At 35.9% G+C, this 23,154-nt stretch overlaps 1 protein-coding gene across 3 annotated transcripts in view; it reads right to left on the bottom strand.

The window, feature by feature from the left end:
* DCDC2 (doublecortin domain containing 2) overlaps positions 1–23,154 on the bottom strand; it is a 203,116-nt gene that overhangs the window by 109,476 nt on the left and 70,486 nt on the right. For all 3 annotated transcript variants that reach the window (XM_027861839.1, XM_027861928.1, XM_027862020.1), the window contains exons 4-7: positions 18,432–18,508; positions 18,195–18,326; positions 13,420–13,566; positions 11,649–11,703 (exon numbers count right to left, since the gene is read on the bottom strand). In XM_027861839.1, the coding sequence (XP_027717640.1) occupies positions 11,649–11,703; positions 13,420–13,566; positions 18,195–18,326; positions 18,432–18,508 (411 nt within the window). The remainder of the gene's footprint in view (positions 1–11,648; positions 11,704–13,419; positions 13,567–18,194; positions 18,327–18,431; positions 18,509–23,154) is intronic.

Genomic DNA, 23,154 nt, shown 5'->3' with positions numbered 1-23,154 from the left:
TATCTTTCAAAAATCATAGGAAACAACAAAGAGAAATTTTACTCTAGATACGATTCTCATTTATAGGAAAAAAATTAGTTGCTGGGGTCGAAATGATGAAAAACTTGAGAAGTCACCATTCCCTCCTAAAATGTAATATAGAAATGAGCCTGACACGTATTCTCAGATATTGGAGCTCAGATTTCAGAGCCTTCAGAAAAAAAAAAAAAGAGATCCCATGGCTTAAAATTCTAAGAAGGAAGTCAGTCAAGGAGAAATAGAGATATTCTGAAAACTCAAAGAGAAACAATTCTGATGAAGAGGAAAAAAGGGCACTTGACTAAACAGACCAATAATATTGTAGAGATATATAAATGTAATAGAATATTATTGTGCTGTAAGCAATGATAGAGATGGTTTCAAAGAAACCTGAGGGGGCAGCGAGGTGGCGCAGTGGAGTCAGGAGGACCTGAGTTCAAATCTGGTCTCAGACACTTGACACTTGACACTTACTAGCTGTGTGATCCTGGGCAAGTCACTTAACCCCAATTGTCTCACACAAAAAAAGGCAGAGAAACCTGAGAAGACTTTATAAATTGGTGCAAAGTTAAGTAAACAGAACCAGAAGCACTATCTGTACAGTAACAATATTGCAAAGATAAATAATTTGTTCCCCCTCTTTCCTTTTCAGCCATGCCTGATTATAGACCTTTTCAGTTACTAACTTTTCTTAGAGCTCAAAACATTTCCGAGCCCATAGAGTAATAGTAGCTTATATGTATGTGTATGGTGTTTTGGGATTATAGAGCACATTATAAATGTTATATCAACTTGTGTGGATATCTCCATTTGCAGTAAATCCAGAGGTTTATGCTTGGCCCTGTACTATTTACTATCTTTATCAGTGACTAAGATAAAGATAGAAGATGCCATAATAATCAAGTGTGAAATAAGTGGGAAGGATACTTAACACCCTGGTTGATGGGGTCAGGATTCAAAAACATCTTAACAGACTAGAACTGAAAGCCAAATCTAATAAGATGAAATTTAATAGATACAAATGTGATACCCTATCTTTGAATTCAAGTAAAATGAGTTTCATAAGTAGAATATAAGGGAAGCAGGGAACTGTGAGCTTAATATGAGTCAACCTTGTGATACGGCAGCCACAAAAGCAAATTCAATTCTGCATTTTAAGAAAAGTAAAGTGCTTGACTTAGCTCTTCTCAGAAATACAATGATCCAAGATAATTCCAAAAGGACTCATGATAGAAAATTTTATCTACATCCAGAGAAAGAACTGGAGTCTGAATGCAGATCGAAGCATACTATTTTCACTTTATTTTTTTCATGTTTTTTTTTCCTTTTGTTCTGTTTCTTCTTCCAAAACATGACTAATATGGAAATATGTTCTACATAATTGCACATATATAACCTATATCAAAATGCTTACCATCTTAGGGGAGGAGGGAGAAGGAAAAAGGAGGGAAGGAAAAAAATCAAAATTCAAAAAAATAAATGTTAAGAAAAGAAAAAAGAAAAAAATTTAAGAAGACAAGCATAGTGTTTACGAATAGGAAGTTCAGTACTACTCAACTCTGTCCTGGTCAGACCACATCTAAAATATGATGTTGAATTCATACCTGGTGCTGCACTGAAGGGGGCAAGTGGGAGGGAGATAAAAATGACTGACTCCCTCAATCAGCTTGCAGTCTAATAAAGATGAAAAATTTATATTTGAAAGGAACTTTAGAGATCATCTGATCCAACACCCTATTTTATGGAGGAGGAAAATGAGGCCCCAAAAAGTTAAATTTATGTTACCTGATTTCAATTGGGCCTTCACTGAAGCAATTCACTGTTCCACAAATTATACCTCCTTTTCCAAACCTTTTTCATCCTTGCTCAAACATCCCAAAGCTCCATCTACCCCTTACCTTTTCAGTTTGCCCCAAACTGCACTGAAAAAATCAAGGCTTTTCACTCTCTTCTTCCCTCTTCTTCTTCTCACATCACTCAGATTCCTTCCACCACCATCTGCTCCTTCAACCCAAGTCCCTAGATTACAACCCCAGGATTCTTTCCACTAACCCAAGATAGGCATATACATAAATACATGATGTAAGACAAAACATGATGGCACCTAAGGCAGTGACGCCAACCTACCTTGAGAGTTTTATTTCACGTTAGCCTCCAGACCCTTCATGCATTCCAGTCAAAACGGAGTCTTGTTTCCCAAACTCAGCTTGACAACTCCCTTCCCTATGCTTTCATGCAGGCCTAAAATGAACTCTCCCTCATCTCTGCTTTTAGGAGCCTTGCCTTCTTTTTTTGTTTTTGTTATTGTTTTTTTTGCTTTTGTTTTTTGCTTTTTGGTGAGGCAATCAAAGTTAAGTGACTTGCCCAGGGTCACACAGCTAGTAAGTATCAAGTGTTTGAAGCTGCATTTGAACTCAGATCCTCCTAAGACCCTCACTTTCTTTTAAGGCATAGTTTTTTCAATGCCACCTCCCCTGTGATGCCTCACCTGGTTCCCACTAGTAAACATATTTTCTCCTTCCTTGAGTTTTTCAAGAACACTGCTTTGCCCCCCATCCCAACACTCTCTACATGTTGATTACACTCATCCATAAACACTTTGAGGTCTCTGTATCCCTAGTGCCTAGTACCTGCATCGTATTTGGTAGGACTTAAAAGTTTATTGAATTGGATTGAAAAAGGGTCCAGAGAAGATGCTGTGGAAAAAAATCTGAAGAGGGAAAGAATGCTTTTACCTGAAGATATTAGGAAAAAGTTTCTTTCATGAAGGTAGCAACAGAACTAGATATCTAAGAGGATTTCAACAGGGGAAGTATGGAAAGAGTACATTCCACAGATGGTGATGGTGATAGGGATGGGGATGATGATGATGATATTTATTGTTATAAGTATTATATATAATGTTATATATTATTCATTAATATAACATTCTTATATAATTACTATTATTATATATAGCTTTAAGGTTTGCAAAGCACTTTACACATATTATCTTGTTTTATCCTCATAACAACCCTATGGAAAGGATGGTATTATTATTATTTCCATTTTGCAGATGAGAACACTGAGGCAGGCAGAAATGACTTGTGTAAGGTCACAGTTAGCTAGTAACATCTAAGGCAGAATTCAAACTTAGGTCTTCCAAACTACAAGTGAAACACTCTATACACTATGCCATCACCTAGCTGCCTTTATGTGTCAGCGTGTGTAAAAACAAGAAAAAGAAATCAAAACAAAAGAGCAGCCCACTGAGAGACACCTGAGAAACCATTACTTCTTGCAACGGCCCGATTTTCATAGTAATTTCATAGCCATATTCCATTGAGTCCTCATACATCTTACCATTATGCTGTATTGACTCTCTCCTAGCTCAAATTTTTTTTCTTTTAGTTTACTAGGGCAAAGACATATTTTTTCTAACCGAAACTTTTAAAAGGTTATATCATATTATATCATTTCAAGCTTAAAATAATTCCAAGATGAGTTTTGCTTCACTGAACAGACTTAACACTGTGCAATTTTCAGATGCTTACAGAAGGAGAAAGTGCGACCCAGGAGGCTAAACACTGACTCATGCATGCTGATTTCTTATCCCTGACTCTATCACCAGGCAAGAAAATTTAATTATACTGGGCTTCAATTTCTTCAACAACAAATATAAGGTTAAAAATCTTTTTTACAGCAGTAAGAAGAGTTTAGCTTAACACGTTTTCAGAGTAATTTACTATCATTTTAAAGACTACATACTTGCTTAATTCAATAGTGTGCTTTCCTAAATCTTTTCTCATGCTTCAAAAAAGCTGTGATCCTCTGATATGGACTACAATACCTCTCCAACCCATAATGGATAGTTTCACAAGTCACTGTGGTCAAAAAAAAATGTCACCTGGTGAGCAGCTACCTGCCATATGGTGATCAGGCATATTCTGTCATGGATCTATTCTAAAACCTTCTCCATTTAGTAGGGCCTTTCAGACTCTGAATCTACTTGAATCAGAAGGTTATAAGATTTTGAGCTAAAAGGGACCTCGGGGGTCATCTAGGCCGGTTCCTTCATTTTACACATGTGAAAGTTGAGGCTTAGAGGAGTTAAGCGACTTGTCCAAAGTCACATAAGGTAATAAGCTACGGACCCAGGATCTGAGCTCAGGTGTAATGACTCCAAATTTGGTCTCTTTTCATTGTATGACACTATCTTTACCACACCTCCAAAACATAATGAAGCATCAGAGAAAGACTTTGGTAGAAGCCCAAATCATGATCTTTGTAAAAATAAAGTCTGAAAAAATGTTGTAGTTCATGAAATAGTAGGGCATAAAGAACAAAAAAATGAAAATCCAGCACCTGGAAGTCTTTAAATAATTCTCAAATGTTGCATATCATGAACACTAGAGGGCACTTTCATTCTATAGTGTAACAACCTGGACAGTCAAGGAATTCCTCATCTTAGAATTTTTTAAAGTTTTAGAGGTTGAAGAGTCATTGAATGGAATCTAGTCCAAGTGTCTCAGTTTACCAATGGGAAAACTAAGGTCCAAAGAGATTGATTAGCTTACCCAAAGGGCACACCATTGTAAGAAGTCTAGGTGGGATTTGGATGTAGGTCTTCTAATAGCTAACCTAAGAGTCTTTCCACTTTATCCTACTGCTTTATATTCCATATCATCCATTCACCATTTTTTTACCTTTTTAAACTAAAATCACAATTTATTTGTTCTTAGTTTAATAAATGAACATTTTTCTGACTCCATTCAATATTACCTACAAGTGGGCTGCTTCCAGGGCAAGTTTGTGGCAACTTTCTCAACATGCTCCTTCCTCTAGAATTTTTTCTTTACCTTTATTCCTCCCTAAGCCATCAGGAATCAGGAGATCTGGGGCTGACGTGAATTGCTCCCCACTCATTAGCAGCAAACTGTACAGACTTGTAACAAAACAATTACAGTCTCCCTTCTTTAAATATACTGTTACACCACATTTGGTACAATGAATGTAAGTCCTGAAAAGTTATGGGTAAACTGAATTTTTGAAAATCAAGCCACATTCTCCTTTTGACTTACATTAGCAATGGCAGCTAAGAACTCTTTAAGTTTTTCACTTTCCTATTTTCTTCCTTTCTATCTTCCCTTCGCCCGTAAAATCTAGCCTATCATCTAATTATCTGCAAAATACCTAAAAGCATTAGGAAACCTGACAACTAAAAGAAAGCAGAGAATCCTTTGATTAAAATGTGCTTTACTACTTTGGATTTATTTATACAAAGTATCCTTAAAGTACTGCTCCCTAGAATTATTTCCTTTTTAGTAACCAAACAAGATAATAATATAGTTTAACTTCCATATTTTGGTATTCAATAATCTTTCTAAAGTTGCATCCTATGTATATGGGTACATATTAATACACAGAATTTTTTTAATTATAATGTCAGATTTTCTACATTTTGATACATAGCTCAATGACCCAAGAGCCAGCCTGGAAATCCAAAGATTTGACTCCTATTCTCATTCTCATTAGTACTACCAACTTCCTCTATGACCTTAGATTAGGAATTCATCCACAATCTATGTCTGTTAATCCATCTTTCCTCTCAATGTGAGAAAATTAATTAGCAAATTAATAAGCATAGAATATACACCCTTGAATAAATACTAATTTGGGATTTGGGACTTCCAGAAACCAATATGGCAAAGTAAGCAGCAAATTGCCTTAACTCTCCCATATTCACCTCCAAACAACCATAAAATAGCACCGCAAAATAAATCCTGGAACAGCAGAACCAGAAAAAAGAGGGGTGAAGCAATCTTTTAGCCCAAGAAACTTGGAAGATTAGCAAGAAAGTTCTATCTCACTTGGGTAAAAGGAGAACGCAGTCCAGGACAGGAAGCATCCTAGCAAGCTCTGAACAAGCCCTACCTCAGCAAACCAGCAGGAGATACTGAGCTCTAATGTGGTGAAGAAGGTAAATACAACACCAGGACCCCCCAAATGCTTTACCATGGTGAAGGGAACCAGCAGACTCCAGCTCCAACACCACATGCTTCAGTGTAGCCCTGGGGAAACGCAGAAACACCCCACCAGCCTCAGCACATACCAGACACTAGCATTAGGACCCCAGCTTGGCACCAGTTAAGCTTCCAGACCCCTGTGGCCTCCAGAAGTGCCAGCTACTCCCCTACCTCCTCAGCACAGCACCAGACATGAGGATCCCTCATGGGCCTCAGGGCAACATCAGTGCAGCACCAGGTAAGCAGCCAAAGCCTGCAGCCCCTGGCACAAGAAGCCTGAGACAGTGCCCCTTCCACTCTGGGAACAGAGATCAAATTTAAAAGAAAGGGGAAAAGCCCAAAAAAAGATGAGCAAAAAAAAAAAAGAATCCAATCATAGAAAGTTATTATGGTGATAGGGAAGACCAAGATACAAACTCAGAAAAAGATAACAATGTCAAAACATCTATGGGCAAAACCCCAAACAAAAATGGGAAGTAGTCTCAAGCCCAAAAAGAACTCATGGAAGAGCTCAAAAAAGAGTTTAAAAATCACAAGAGAGGTCAAAAAATGAGAAAAGAAATGAGAGTGAAGCAAGAGAATTATGAAAAAAAAAAAGTCACCAGCTTGGAAAAAGAAAACAACTGCTTAAAAAGTAGAATTGGCCAAATGAAAAAGGAGATACAAAAATCCATTGAAGAAAACAACTCCCTAAAAAATACAATTGACCAAATAGAAAAGAAGGTACAAAAAACTAACCGAGGAAAACAACTCCTTAAAAGTTAGAATTGGGCAAGTGGAAACTAATGACACTATGAGACATCAAGAATCAATCAAACAAATTCAAAAAAATAAAAAATAGAAGAAAATGTAAAATACCTCATGGGATAAACAACTAACCTAGAATGTAGATCCAGGAGAAACAATGTCTGAATCATTGGACTACCTGAAAGCTATAATCAAAAGGAGGAACTGTACAGCATCTTTCAAGAAATTATCAAGGAAAACTGCCCTGATATCCTAGAACCAGAGGGGAAAATAGGCATTGAAAGAATCTATCGATCACCTCAGGAAAGAGGTCCCAAAAATAAAAAGTCAAAAGAGCAACATAGCCAAATTGCAGAACGATCAGGTCAAGGAAAAAATACTACAAGTGACCAGAAAAAAACAACTCAAATATCGAGGAGCTACAATCAGGATTACACAGGACTTGGCAGCTGCAACATTAAAGGATCAGAGGTCATGGAACATTATATTCTGGAGGGCAGAACTATATGATAGTTCTAGCTGGCAAAGCTAGAACTATAACCAAGAATCACCTACCCAGTGAAATTAAGCATCATAATACCCCAGACGGAAAACGGTCATTCAACGAAATTAAAGAATTTCAAGCTTTCATAAGGAGAAGACCAGAATTGAACCAAAAAACTGATCTTAAAAAAAAAGAGCCAAGAAAAGTCTAAAAAGGGGAAAAGGGGAAAGAAATCACAAGGGATTCAATGGAGCTGAACTGTTTACATCCCTACATGGGAAGATGATACTTGTAATTCTTTAAAAAAGTATATCAATAATAGTACAGCTAGAAGGAATATACATTGACAGTGGTTACAGATATAAGGTGAATTTAAGGGAATGGCATAAAAAACAATTAAGGTATGAGAAAGAGGAGTACACTGGGTACAGAAGGAAGAGATAGGTAGAATGGGGTAAATCATTTCATATGAAGAGACACAAAAAACCTATTACAGTGGCAGGAAAGATGGGAGAATTGGTGATGGGCATTCCTTGAACCTTACTTTCATCAGTATTGGCTCAGAAAGGGAATCCTATACACAATCAGTTGAATATAGAAATCTATATTCAAGGAAGGGAGGAGATTAAGTAAAGGATGGGGTGAGGAGAGACTGATAGAAGAGAGGAAGGACCAATGTCAGATGCCAAATTAGTTTGTGAGCAGCAGGACCAGGTACATATATAGAATACCCCATTTTAGAAATGCTATTTTTCTAGCCAACTTTGTTTGAAATTTTAAGTCATCACTGACTCCTTCCTCTCCCATGACTCCAACATACAACCAGTAACAAAGCTCTACGGATTCTTCTTCTATAATTAATTATCTCTTATCTGAAATATGTAAGTTTCCTAACTTGTCTCCTTTATTCCAGTCTCTTTTCCTTCCAATCAATCTTGCACGCTGAAACCAGAATAAAGTTCTTAATATTGATCACGTCACTCCCCTGCTCAAATACATCAAAAGGTTTTCTAATGCCTACAAGATAAAGTCCAAACTATAAACCTGGCATTCAAGGTCTTCTGTAATCTTGAGTCCAACCTATCTTTCCAAAATTAATATCTACTACTCCCCTGCATGGGGCAGCATGCCAGGAATGCTGGGTCTGGAGTCAGGAGGACTCAACTTCCTGAGCTCAAATCTGGCCTCAGATACTAGCTGTGTTACCCTGGAAAAGTCACTTAACCCTGTTTGCTTCAGTTTCCTCACCTATAAAATGAGCTGGAGAAGGAAATGGTAAACCATTCCAGCATCTTTACCAAGAAAACATCAAATACAGTCACAAATGGTTAGACATGACTGAAACAACTGAACCACAACAACTCCCCTGCATAAAACCCCGACTCCAGTTGACTCATCTTCTCCCAAGCACTTCATGATGTCTTTGCTCAAGCTATTTACACACACACACACACACACACACACACACACACATACAGAGAAATCCCCTTGTCTTCTCTACTTATCTGGATTGTGTAATTCCTTGAAGCTCATATCCTTCGACCATTTATTAATTGAGGAATGACTCATATTCTTATAGATTTGACAAAGTTCTTTATATACTTGAGATGAAACTTTATATGAGAAACTGTCTATAAATTTTTTTTCCCAATTTTCTGCTTTCTTTCTGATCTTGGCTACATTTGTTTTATCTGTACAAAAGCTTTTTAATTTAATATAATCAAAATTATCCATTTTTACACCTCACTCTGCTCTTGTTTATTCATAAATTGTTCACCTATCCATAAGTCGAATAAGTAATATGTTTCATGTTCTTTAAATTTTCTTGTAATATCTCTCTATATCTACGTCATGTATCCACTTTGACCTTCTCTTGGTTAATGGTGTAAGATATTAGTCTGTGGCCAGTTGCTGCCATACTGCTTTCCAGTTTTCTCAACAATTTTTACCAAATAACAAATTCCTAAGGTTACTATAATTATTTGCTGCTATAAATTGTATGTCTACTCTGTTCCACCAATCTACCTTTCCATTTCTTAACCAGTACCAGACAGCTTTGATAATTACTGCCTACAATAATTATAAGGTCTACTTCATCTACAACATTTTCTCCTACCACCAGCCTAGTATTCTCTCTCCCCTTTGAAATACTGGCATTCATTTGACATTATCATAGGTTTCCATATCTTTGTAACTATTTTCTTTTGTCCATTTCCCGCTTCTCACAGAGATTAAAATTTTCTTAGGGCAGGAACTAACTTTTATACTCTTTTATACCGTCAGAGTACCCAACCTTTGTGTACTCATGTATACAAAGTACATGATCAAAAATAATAATAATGGCGGACATTTATATACCACTTTAAAGTTTGTAAAGCATTTTCACATTCGTTATCTTACTTGATCTTTACAGTGATTCTATAAGACAAATGCTAGAGATAGTTATGCCCACTTCACACAGATGAGAAAACTGAGGCTCAGAAAAGTGAAGTTAACTTAGATATAGTCCTAAAATAGTGATACAATAGTGATTAAAATAGTGATTTTAAAGTGATTAAAATCACTTAAAATAGTGGTACAATACAATAATTATAAGTGATACAATACAATAGTGATTAAAATAGTGATTTTAAGTGATTAAAAATCACTTAAAATAGTGATACAATACAATACAATAATTATAAGTTCTACTTCATCTAAATAAATAGTGATCAAAGCAGGTTTTAAAGTCAAGTATCTCCCAATGCCAAATGTAGCACTCTTGCCACTACAATGTGCTGGCTCTCTCAAAAAGTTTTGGGTTTTTGTTTTTTTTTTTCGGTTGATTGACATACTAATAGCATTATGTTCATAGTCATCTAGGATTTTTTTATAGTCTAACAGTTCTAGAGTGTTTTAGCTAAGGTAAAAAAAAACTAAAGAAAATTACATGAAGTTAATTATCAGTAAAAATTGCAATTGCTTGGCTACAACTAGATCTCCATGATGCCAAATTAACAGCTCAATTTAGCTAATTTAGTGGGACAAAAAGTCAAACCAGCTATTTGATTAACCAAATAATTTAATCAAAATAGTAGAACCAATAACCCCTGGCAGACACAGCCAAAGAAAATTACATACCAGTAAATACCAGATCTCAGAGAACCATACAATTTTAGAGTGAGAAAAGACCTTAGAGGTTACTTAAATAACCCTCTCTCATTTTATAGATAAGATCACAAGCTTGAATCTCAGAGGGATTTTAACCCAGGTCCCCTGTCTGTCAGACCAAAGTTCTTCCCACTGTGCCACCACTATGGCTTTGACTTATCAGCACCCAGTACATGCCTCTCAACTTATTAAATGTTTATCAGTATCAATGTTAGTTGAATTAATTACCTTTGCCTATAATTACAGGATAGTAAATGAGTAGATATTAGAGTAGATATATACATATATACCCACATATATAATGGTAGATAGAAATGGGTATAATATCATGCTAGGCCACATTTATAGAGAGCTTTATAGTATACTGGCCACTGTCCTTACGTTAGCCCTGTGTCACAAGTAGTGTAATTACTATGATCATTTTAGAGATTAGAAAAATTAAAGCAAGTGATTTATTCACAGTCACATAATTAGTTGGTGGCAGTTGCAGGACCCAAATACAAATGTCAACTCAAAGTCCTGGGAATGATTTAATGAATTAATGGATGAAATTAGTGAATGAATAAGATGAATGAATAGATGAAAAATCCATGACAGATTATTAAGGAAGGCTAGGTACTTCAAGTCATACCTTTCCCTTCTGGGACATGAAAAGGGAGTATTATCTTTTTTGGGGGGGGGGGTTGAGTGACTTGCATAGGGTCACATAACTAGTAAGTATCTGAGGTTGGATTTGAACTCAGGTCCTTTTGACTCCAGAGCCGGTGCTCTATCTACTGTGCCACCTAGCTGCCCCTCGACCATACTCTTAAGGCAAACTCCACTTGTCACTATCATTGATATAAGGCAGAGGACAGATATGCCAACTAATTCAAATCAGTATAATACTGACTTTATCACAGATTCTGTTTCAGGGCTTCAATCATGATTTAAAATGAGAGATAAAGATACATACAGAACAATGCACCCCTGTGAAAAAAATTGAGTCCCACTTCAGCAATGTTTTATCCATTTATACCCCACCCCATAATGCTCTTCTACAGCAGAATTTACAGTCTAGGTCTCAAGAATCTATTCTTCCAGTTGTAATATTGTGATTATACATTTGGTTCATATAACCACAACTATATCTCTAGGTAGCTGAATTTTATCTTCTGATTTAATTGAAACCCAAAGGACAGCCTCTCTGCATCCTTTGGAAACTGAAAACATTAAGGAGAATGGCTACAGCAGCTGATACTTACACTCCCTTTAGATTTTCTGGATCCAACAATAGGTGGTAGTGAAGAGGCTTTCTGACTGCAGAAAGAAATGATAATTTAAGAATTGGAATATTGTATTACCAATAATAACATACACAGTACCATGATAAAAAACATTAATCCATTGGTACACAGAAAAATGCTAACTCATGTTAGCATCAATCTATTGACTACAATTTCCTAGATAGTTCCTTAACTTAAATTCATCTATGGGCTTTTAGGAACATTCAAAAATTTATTTCAAAGAATTCAAATTTCAAGCCCCAATGTTTTGAATTTACCATGCAAAAACCCACTTTCCAGGCTGAGTAGTATTTTCTGCTTAGGTAAGCAGTAAATAATGATGATGTTATTCAGTATATACCCCTTGTGGGGTGAGGAGGCTAGCAAACTGTTGGCATTTATCTGCAAGATAAGTTTTTTAAGTAGATTTTAAATTACCAATATTCACAAAAAATCTCATGAGATTTTGAGGCTCTAAAGCCACATATTAAACAGATACATGGTTGGAAAGCAGCCTAATTTACACTGCCATCCCCAATTCCACCAAATGAAAGGTAACAGATACACACATTTTAAAACCTTAATGAATTAAAGACCCATCCATATTGGTGAGAAAGTATGGTTCATAAAACACTTTAAAATAAATGCAGTTTTTATTCCTTTAAAGTATATGTAACTTGAAGTAGATTAGCAAGTTACCTAACAAACTGAGTTAACTTTTTTATCTAGATTTTTTTAAATGGATGAGTGATTTATGATTAAAATAGCATTTGGTGCTTCTAGGGTACCTGAAAATATTTGTTCTCTTTAATAGTTCAAATACCATCACTCTTCATTATTTTGTTGACATTATCTTCTTTCCCAGTTATTATGAAATCTGAATCAGTAGAATTCAAATCAATGATTTATTTTCTGTCTTCCAAAACTTTGCCTCACGGCAAAAAGTAGGATATATACAGAAAGATGAGGTAGTTATTCTCCATTCTCTCCTTCTGATGCCCACTGGCTAAAAATAGCCAGAATAGAAGGCCAATATGGCAAGGACAAGGACAAGGACGTGGTAGTGAGTTACAGCGGCCATGTATCTAACAAATAGTATATTTATAGTCCTTAAGTTCTTTCAAGGTTGAAGCACAAATATAATACCCTTCAAGAACAAAGGGAAATTATCCATTGTGCATTCTCAACTAAAAAACATGTATGTGTAACAAAAAATAAAGGCAATTTCTCTATACTAACTATACAACTAACAACTCAACTTCTTTACAAGTGCAATATAATGACTATGCAAAATATTCAGACTTAATATAAAAAGAGCACATGAAAAACTGGTTCTTTTCAAAAAATAGTTGCTGTTTCTCCCTGAGCCAAACTGAAAAATAGTTTTTATTTCTGTCTAAATTGCTAAGATAGTCTTAAAGCTTCCATTAGTTTTAACATTTTTTTTTGTTCATTATAGTGAATCTTTTTCATAAGAAAAAATCTGTCAAAATTATTACATGGTCTGCAACACAATATAAAATCCATGTGTACTTTCCCAGATTCAGAAAGACAGATTTTCTTAGATACAACTTCTTATTGTCTTATCACAGCCATAAAGATACAGATTATGATATCACTAATTCTTTGGATCCTAACATTTGAATAAGAGTTTCAATTAAATATGAAATTTATTGGTAATCAGCAAATGGCTTAATGCAATAACTAATAAAATGTTAGCTATTAAAAAAAAAAAAAGGTGAGAACTTACCCATAAGGCCTTCTCATTGCTGATTTATCAAAAAGTAAATCACTGTACGGCAATTTCTTAAACTTGTCTCTGCCAACTGCTACATAAAACTGTCCATTCTCCAACTCTGACCCACTTTGGACAAGTTTTCCTTCTAAAGTATAAAGTCTGTAAAAATTAGTGGCAAACAGATTTATTAGTATTCAAAGGTTTGTTCAAAATGGGGTATTTGAAAATTTCATTATTTATATGGTTCAATATTCAGAGTTTTGGTGTTTGGTTGAGAAATAATACCACTAAGATTAAATGTTCACCAAAGATGAAAATCACACTGACATTCAGTCAAGTGAGTAGTTGTTTATTACTATTACACATCGAGTGAGTCTAAAAATCTAATTACAATCAATCACCCCTAATACAGACCTCCTCACGACAACCCTGTGAATCAGGAGGTGGCTTTTACATCTGAGGAAACAAAAGCTTGGAAAAATTAAATGGTATCCAAGGGTCACACAGCTGGTAAGTGTCAGAATCCGGATTCAAACACTCGTCTCTAGTGCTGACCAGCACTTAGTCCAGTGCCTGGCATATAGTAGATGCTTAGTAAGTGTTTATTGACTGACTGACTCTTTCTCCTACATCAATCTGCCTCTCCTTAGAAGAAATTCCTGTTACTGTCCCAGAGTTAAGGAAATCAGTCAGGTGCAGTACTAAGAATAATAGATCTTAAATCAGAGGGCCCCAGTTCAAATTCTGGCTCTGCTCTTTACTACCTGCATGACCTTGGGAAAGTCAAACTCTTTAGACCTCAGTGTCTCCCTCTGCAAAATGACAGGATTGGACCAGATCACCCGTTAGTTCCCGTCCAGCTGTCGGTCTGTAATCTTTACCCTAAATACATAACTCATAGAGGACTGGTGCTTTAAGTCAGGATTTATCTTCATTGTTCAAAGATTTACATAAATATTTTGTAAGAATTTTAAGAAATGCATTTTAATAATACATCTGCCCAAATGACAAACTGTCTAACCCCATTCTCTGCTAGAATGGCCCAAGGCCAGAGGGCTACATCAAAATAAACATTGAATTATGTCAAAAAATAAAGTGAGGAGACAGGGAGGGAACACAGCCTAACTTCAGGATTAATGATGCAGAACAGCATAGCATGAATGCTTGGCTTTTTCCCCACCTCATAAGTAAGTGAGCAGTATATCTTTGCCAGAATCAAGGGGTTTACAGGAACCTCCCTTTACGGTAAGACTGCTGCAACAAGCTACAATTAATCTGTTACTTATTAAAAGAACAATGATTACTTTATGAGCCTATTTAATATGTGTTGGTCACATTTTTAAAAGAATATGAAAAGCAGGTTAATAGGAAACTTAGAAAATAAAAAGACAAATCACAAATAGAATTGTTCAAATATGTGGTGCCAATTTGTTCTCTGTTAGCCACAAACGTAAATATTTAACTGAAAGCTATCTGCTACAATCAGAAACACAGATGAGATTGTCACAAAAAATTAATCAATCCATCATCTTCATATGTATTGGTAACATTCAATAAAAGAAAAGAATAAAATACCAATGTTTTATCAGAATCTTTACTGAATTACAAGTGAGAATTCAACGTTACATACATTTGTGAAAAAGTAAAAAGAATCTAAGACCTATATTAGGTTTGACTTTATATACAGTTGAAATCTCTTTTATTATTTTTATGATTTTTTTAATTGTGTTGACACAATCCAAAGCACCAGAACGGAAACCCTGATTCTTATTTTCTTTGCATTTATCTGGTCCCAAACCTTTTTCGATTTTCAATTTCTTTCAAAATATGAAGGTCCAAAGCAGTAGTTAACTTGGCTAATTATAAACGGAAAGAACAGATAGGAACAGGCTCTGAAGACAGAAAGGTTGGACTTGTTTTACTTGCACATCTTAAGTAGGTAAGGTTCAGTGATTAAGGACTTAGACTAACCACTGCTCTGGGCCTCAATTATTGTGTAAAATGTTGCTGTTAATTATCCTTTTTTGTTATGAAACAGAAAATACAAAACTGAGAGTTTAAAAGGGATTATATGGAATATTTTAGGAGATAAATATACTGATTCACAGGATAATGACTCTCTTAGGTAATCATTAACCTCTAAGTGGGCTAAGTGAACATGGCCCAGATCAGTTACAAGCAACTCTCACTGACTTTGCTACTTCACTATGATATGTTCACACTTTTGTCTGTTAACATACACCTGCCTTCGTAACTGGTAAAATGGCATAATAATAGTTCACATTTATAACATCTGACATTTTTAAACTTTTTAACATTTGCAAAGTGCTTTCATCACAACTCTGTGAGTTAGGTACAGCTTACCACCACCACCGCTATCCCCCATACTCTGTGATCCAGTGATACTGCAGTTCCTCACACAAGACACTCCATCTCTCAGCTCCAAGCATTTTCTCTGGCTGTCTCCGGTGCCTGGAAAGCTCTTTTTCCTCATCTCTGCCTCCTGACTTCCTTCAAGTCCCAGCTAAAAATTCTGCCTTTTACAGGAAGCCTTTCCCAAACCTGCTTAATTCTAGTGCCTTCCCTTTGTTAATTCTTTACTATTTATTTTGTATATAATTTCTACATAGTTCTTTGCACACTGTTTCCTCCATTAGACTGTGAGCTCCTCAAGGATAGGGACTGTTTTTTAAAGTATTTCTTTGTAACCTTAGCACTTGGCACAGTGCCTGGCACATAGTAAATACTTAATAAATGCTTACTGACTATCTGGTAAGACCCACTTAAAGACGTTGAAACTGAGGCTCAGAGGGGATCAGGATTACACAGCTGATGTCAAAGTCGGGACATAACCCAGACCTTCTGGCTCCAAAATAATCCCTACATCATCCTGCTTCTCGTAATTAAACATCTGACTTTTAGTCTAGCTGAGCAGTCATGTAAAAGAATGGTTCTCATTTCCCTATTCTAATTTCACTGTCACACAAAATCTATGAAGAGAGCACAAATCCTATCTGAGGACTACCATCTACCATCAGTTGTAAGAATGCCAACAATTTACTATGGGAATTCAAAACTATAATAATTCATTTACAACTAGGGCCAGTTACCTCAACCGGTTAGAGCATAGTATTAACAAAGTCAACGTAGCCCAAATAGTTCACATTTCAAAGTTAACTACAAATATCATGAATGACACGACAGTGTATTATTATCACTTCCATTTTGAAGATAAGAAAATTCTGATAGTCTAAGATTGAGTGACGAGCTCCTAAAGTTACAAGGCAGGTTAATGTCAGAAATGGTCCCTGAATTCATATCCTTCTGATGCCAAAACCAGCGCTCTTTCTTTTTCTCAAGAACTGTTCCACAACTGTATTCTGTATCCTATGGCCCTAGCAATGAGCCACTGGGGAAGCATCACAAACAATTTGTGTTAAGGTAGACTAGCACTCACCACCTACCCCATATGGTTATTATAAAGAATGTACTCTACAAATGCAAGCTATCGTTATAATTATTATTGCATTTGTATATGTTCCTCTTTCTGAATGACAATAAAAATAGCAGTGAGTTCAGAGATTATCTAATCCAGGGGTCAGTGAACCATGGCCCGTAGGCAAATCCTGACCACCTCCTGTTTTTGTAAGACCCAGAAAGCCAAGAATAGTTAATGCATTTTAAATACAATAAAACTTTACTTTAAAATGTAAAAAAAAACCAAACCACATCCTTTGCTCATGGGCAGCATAAAAGCAGGCAACCATAGTTTTTAATCCATTATCTAGTCTAACATCCAAGGCCCACAGAGGTCAAGGGATTTGCCCAACCAAGGACATACAGATGTTAAGCAAACAGGTCATCAAAAAGTCTCAAAGTTGGAAAGGACTTCAGAAGTCATCTAGTGTTACCCATTGAGAGAACAAAAATTCACTCTATAATAAACCTAACAAGTGATTGATCATCCAGCCTCCGCTTGAAGATCTCTAGTGAAGGAGAATCTCACTACTTCCAGAAGTCTATTCCCCTTTAGCAGAGCTCTAATTGTTTGGAAATTCTTCCTTACACTGAGTCAAAATTTGTCTCTCAACAATTTCATCCCATTTCTTCTAGCCCTGCCCTCTAGAGCCAATCAGAACAAGTATACTTTTTATTCCACATGACAGCCCTTCAAGTACTTAAAGAGACATCACGCTCCCCCAAGTCTTCTTTTCTCTAGGCTAAACATCCCCAGTCGCTTCAACATGGTCCTCATGTGTCATGATCTTGAGTTCTTTTACCATCCTGGTCACCCATATCTTATAGGGTTAATAAACAATAAATAACTGAGATTTGAACCTATATAATGTAACTTCAAATCTGCTACCCTTCTCACCCACATTGTCATCCTCCTTCCAGAAATAAAATTCTTAAAATTTCTTGTCATAATGACAAATCACTTCTAAAAAAAAATGCTTCACACATCTCAGACTTGGACTTACAGTGAAATAAATTTAATTCACTTCATTGGGGTCTCATTTATATGCAGATTGACAACTCACATATCTTTATCACATTGGGTACTTGCCAATGATTTGGACAGCCAGATAACTGCGAGTGCCCTCTGTAAATTAAGAATTGATTGGCTAGATTTTTAAAAGTAGTTCTTTATTTAAAAGGTGCGCTCCAAAATCAAGAATTTGGGTGAACTCAATGGACCATTGGTTAACAGCACTAGATAAATTTGGCAAAAACACGTTAAAAGGTTTTATGATTTGTTAGCATATGAAAAGGCCTCTTTGCCTTACCTATGCACAGCCCCCCTCCTTAAAGGTATCTTCTCTGTGACCATTTCAAGTACACGCTCCCACTGACTCAAGGCTTTTCTCGGGATGAAGAGGCGTGACGCGGGACCTTTAAGGTCTCCATTAGCAATCAAGCTAGGAAAAAATAGAGCACTTGAGTCAAACAGATTAAAGATGCTACTTTGAAATGACACAAGACATTAAAGTAACTGACTTCAAATATAAACTACACCAACTTACAAGATGGTACAGGGCTCCTGAAGAGGTTTCCTGAAGCGTGCTGATACGTTGATCCTACTGTGGATTACAGGTTTTACCTATAAAAGCAGAGAAAGATTATATGAGACATTGAGTTTCTATGAGGAATTCTTTTTTAAGTACCTCGATAATACACAGAAGCCTACAAAAGTAGCTTACTCAGTCCTGCTGTGTCTTCAAGAAAACTTCAATTTTTCCACCTGCATCAGCTCCCCTCCCCTTACCAGCATCTTATATCACTGATAGAGAGAAAGCAGATCATAACATTCCCTTAAAGTCCTATCAATGCTGTTTCTCACTTTTGATGGCAAAGTGATACCACCAAGAGAATTGTATAGGGACTTTTTTAAAATTAAAATGCATATTTTGAGAGGTAACGACCTTCATAGTGGAGAAAAGGCTACTCTCAAAACTAGGAAAGCCTTGATTCAAGTCCTTCCTCTGACATGACCTGTGTGACCATGGGCAATGCGCTTAACCATCTCTGTGTCCCAGACTAGAAATTAGAGATGAACTGCCCAATGGACATTAGTGAAGGGTGTTTCCCCACACTGATAAAATAATAGGTCCAGAACCACCACCACCACCACACCCCTCCAAAAAAAAAAATGCTTGTAGTAAGCCAAAAACAAAAACCACACTATATTTAAGATAATTCAGCCAGGAGAATTCTAGTAGATAAGTCCTAAGAAGTTGCCTGAGGCTCAAATAGACTGCAACATGTATGTAACTACTAAGTGTTAGAGGTGGGATTTGAACCCAGGTCTTCCAGACTTCTAAGCCCAACACTTTATCAGTGGACGGGTCATGCTGCTTCTTAGAGAAAGGAGATTCAGCTTTTAATTATGCAGTATTTTAGATTATAAATTCATATAACATTTTATATAATATTGGCAATAAAAAACATAGATTAGTCCAATTTACTGTCTCTATTATCAATACTAATAAAGTCAGCCCTTAACAACTGAAGACTACTTAGCCTGACAGTCACAAAATCATAGAATTACATATCTAGAAGGGACCTTAAAGGCCATCTAGCTCAACATGGACCTTAACAGAAAGCCTCCCAACAACATGGAACAGGAGTCATCCAGTCTCCACCTGATACATCCTTCAGTAATGGGGACCCTATTAGCAGCCCATTCCACATTTATGGAATACTTTAAAGTAAGATGCTTCCTTTACATCAAGCCTAAATCTGCCTCTATAGTTTTCATTCATTTCTTATCCATTAAAACATTGGTCTAATCCTTCTTTCACATGACAGTTTTCCAATTTCCCATCCCCACTCCAAGTCTTATCTTCTCCAAACCAGCCAAATCCACTACCGTCAACTAAACCTTATGTAGCACAGTCAGTCTCCAGTCCACTCACTATCCTGTTCACCATCTTCCTAAGATGTTTCACTTTGTCAGTGTCTTTCCAAAAAATGTAGCACCAGAATAAAATACTCCAGATACTTTCAACTACCCAGACTCAATATGCTTCTCTACGTACCTGCCTCCATGAACCTTTCACTCCAGACTAACTAGTCTCCAGACACATTATCCCCTGAAAAGATTTCTTAAGTATCCTACATCCACGAGTTTACTCTGTTTCTCAAAACTAGAATGCACTTCCGGCTCAGACACACCTATCAAATTCCCTTCCATTGCTCAAAGCTTTGTTTAAATTCTTTCAACATAAGCATTCCCTAGCCATCCGAAATGGAAATCATAGCTCCTTCTCCTAAACTTTTACAGTACTTATAATTTGTTCCACTCATTGGATACTTTTCATTTACTGCCTTTATATTTTTAGTCTTTTCTTAATGTGTGCCTGAATTATTTTCCCAACAAGCCTGTAAACATCTTGAGGGAAAGGTCATGTCTTAAACTTTGTCACGTCTTATGCATTTTTGTATTTCCACGGCAACTAACACAGTATCTTGTTGGTAGTAGGCACTCAATAAAGGTTGGTTGGTTGATTGGTTGGTTGGTTGGTTGGTTGAAGAGATGGCTGTGACATAGGCACCCAGAAATCATTCCTCTACAACAGGAATAGATATGAATTAGAAGCGGTGAGGAGAGGGTATGCCAAACCATTCAAGAAATAAACTCAAATGATAATGCAGGAAAACTATAATTAAATTTTAAACTCTTGGAAGGCAAAAAATGGCATGCCTCTTTATTATGCTGTTAAATACCCACCAAAATGCCATGCACGTAGTAGTTGTTCAATTAATATTTGTTAAGTGAATAAAAGACAAACCAGGGAATTGGTGGAAGTCCCTTAAAAGATTTGGCAAAGACTACTTAAGCTCAGCTTTTAATAGCAATAATTTCTTTGAATCACATCATTTTAGTACATTTAGAGAGAAATTTGCTGGTAATAAAAACGTCAACAGTAAAAAAAAAATATTCAAAATATCCATAATTTGCCAGTTGAATTAGAAATGATTTACCTCTTAATATCTTTATAGATATCTACTTCCTCTTTTTGTACCAAATTCTTTCAAATTAAGAAATCATTTGGTAACTGAAAAAAGTAGGAAAGCTCCTAACTCAGACTTACTGTAACACTATGTGTCCATACTTCAGCACTACTCTGTACTGTTTGCTGATTGTTCTAAATACATATTTCTCATTTCCCTAATAAGACTTCAAAGTACTTTGAGAGTAAGATCTCCAATCTATACTGTGAGTATCCTCCATTAACACCAATGAGTGCAGTAAATAATAATGCTAACTGTAATTAATTAAAGGTAAAGACACTAAGTAGAAGGCATAACGCAATTTGATGTTCTATTGACTAGAGATGGCGAATTTTTGTTTGAAAGTACAATTATGGTTAAAACTCCAAAACTACACATGTATTAAAATAAGTTTATGTGCTTATTACTTTTAAACATTTAGAATATGGAAGCTTGTTGTTTTAGTTAAATAAAACGATTAGAATTTTTGGATTTGAGTACTACATTCCTAATGTAAAATAGCAAAAAATATACTCAAAATATGCATAATTTACCAGTTGAATTAGAAATGGTTTATGTCTTAATATTTTATAGATATCTATTTCACTTAGCTTTTGTAAGATAGAATGACTCAATCCCTCAATGTTCTGATATAACTGCAAAATGAATTTGAAAAAAGTTCTCAAAGTAAATAATTGATTTAAGATGTACAACCTGTCATTAAAATGAAATCTGCATGAATTTTTAAGTTTTATGTTTCTTTTCACAGGAAGAACGTACTTTGTGCTTTTTTTTAGTCAAATTAATTCAATCTGATTTTTGGTTTAAATTGAATACAATTGGTATTTTAAATCAATTAAAACCAGGACAAATTAACTGTATCTAAGTTATAGTCACCCCACACATCAGGGTAAACCTTTCCTGAGCTCTCACAAGAGGAAGATAATTAGTCACTTAGCCCTAATTTAGCCTTTATAGCTTTGGATATTAGGAATCACAACTAAAATATTCAAGCAATGACCTTTTTTTAAAACAAAAAAGCTCGGCAAAGTATAAAGTTTCAATTATCTTTATTTCCTTCCTAGCCTAAAAAATTTACTTTGACTCTGAAAGAATAGAGACTTTCCAATACAAAGAATGTACCAACACAGAGTTAGTAGCACTCAGACTTTGAGTTGGGTTTTTTTTTCCCATTTGTTGGGCTAACATGTTCCATCTATACTCCCATTCTCCACTCCCTTATACCTATCCTTACCAACAGACTTTGTCCATTAGAAGGCTGACCTCTATAAGGGGTACAATATCCATGGGAAACAAGGGAAGTTAAGGGTCGAACTCACGACAGTTGTGCCATATTATAAAAACTGAGGCAGCCAGGTAACTCAGTGGATATGGATAGAGCACCTAGCCTAGAGTCAGGAAGATCTGAGCTCAAATTCAGCCTCAGACACTTACAAGCGATGTGACCCTGGGCAAGTCACTTAACCCTGTTTGCCTCAATTTCCTCATCTGTAAAATGAGCTGGAGAAGGAAACGGTAAATTACTCCAGTATCTTTGTCAAGAAAACCCCAAATGGGATCACAAAGAGTCAGACACGACTGAAACAAATGAACAACAACAAAAAAAAAAAAAAAACATAAAAATCTGAGCTATTATCTCCTCCCAGTTACTAAGTTGGTTAGGAAATCCTTTCAAATTGGAAAAAAATTTGGTAATGTCTTGACTCAACTCTAGTTTACAATGTGTGAGCCCAGTGAGCTGGGCCAATGTGGACAAGTTGAAGAAGTAACTACAAGAGTTAAGGAAGGCTTCACTTCCCTCTTCACTAATCAAGAAGGAAAGTGTCTGGTACACATTAACTAAATAGGAACTATAATTTTTGATATATTAAAATTTAATTAGCTTAGTTCATTAGACCATGGTACATAGTCAGTCATCTTGTAAATTAATGCTGTTAGTCATAAGGTGTATTAGGTGAAGGAATTTAACACCAATCAGTGCAAAAAGAACACCATTACTGAAAAAAGCCAAAGAAGAAATCAATAGTAGTTCAGTAAAATCATTTTGATATATATAAAAAGCAACAACACAAAAGGAAATTAACAATGTTTAAAAAATAACTCTTTCTGCAACATATCCTGTTGATTCTACCTTCATAACATCCCTTTTATATGCCTCCTTTTCCCTCTGACACTGCCATCACCCTGGCACTACTCCTCCACCATTTCACTATTAGATAATTACAATAGCCT

This window comes from Vombatus ursinus, unplaced genomic scaffold (assembly GCF_900497805.2).
Source record: "Vombatus ursinus unplaced genomic scaffold, bare-nosed wombat genome assembly UNPS02000577.1, whole genome shotgun sequence".
NCBI classification, from domain to species: Eukaryota; Metazoa; Chordata; class Mammalia; order Diprotodontia; family Vombatidae; genus Vombatus; species Vombatus ursinus.
This window is presented reverse-complemented; position numbering and strand designations above follow the sequence as displayed.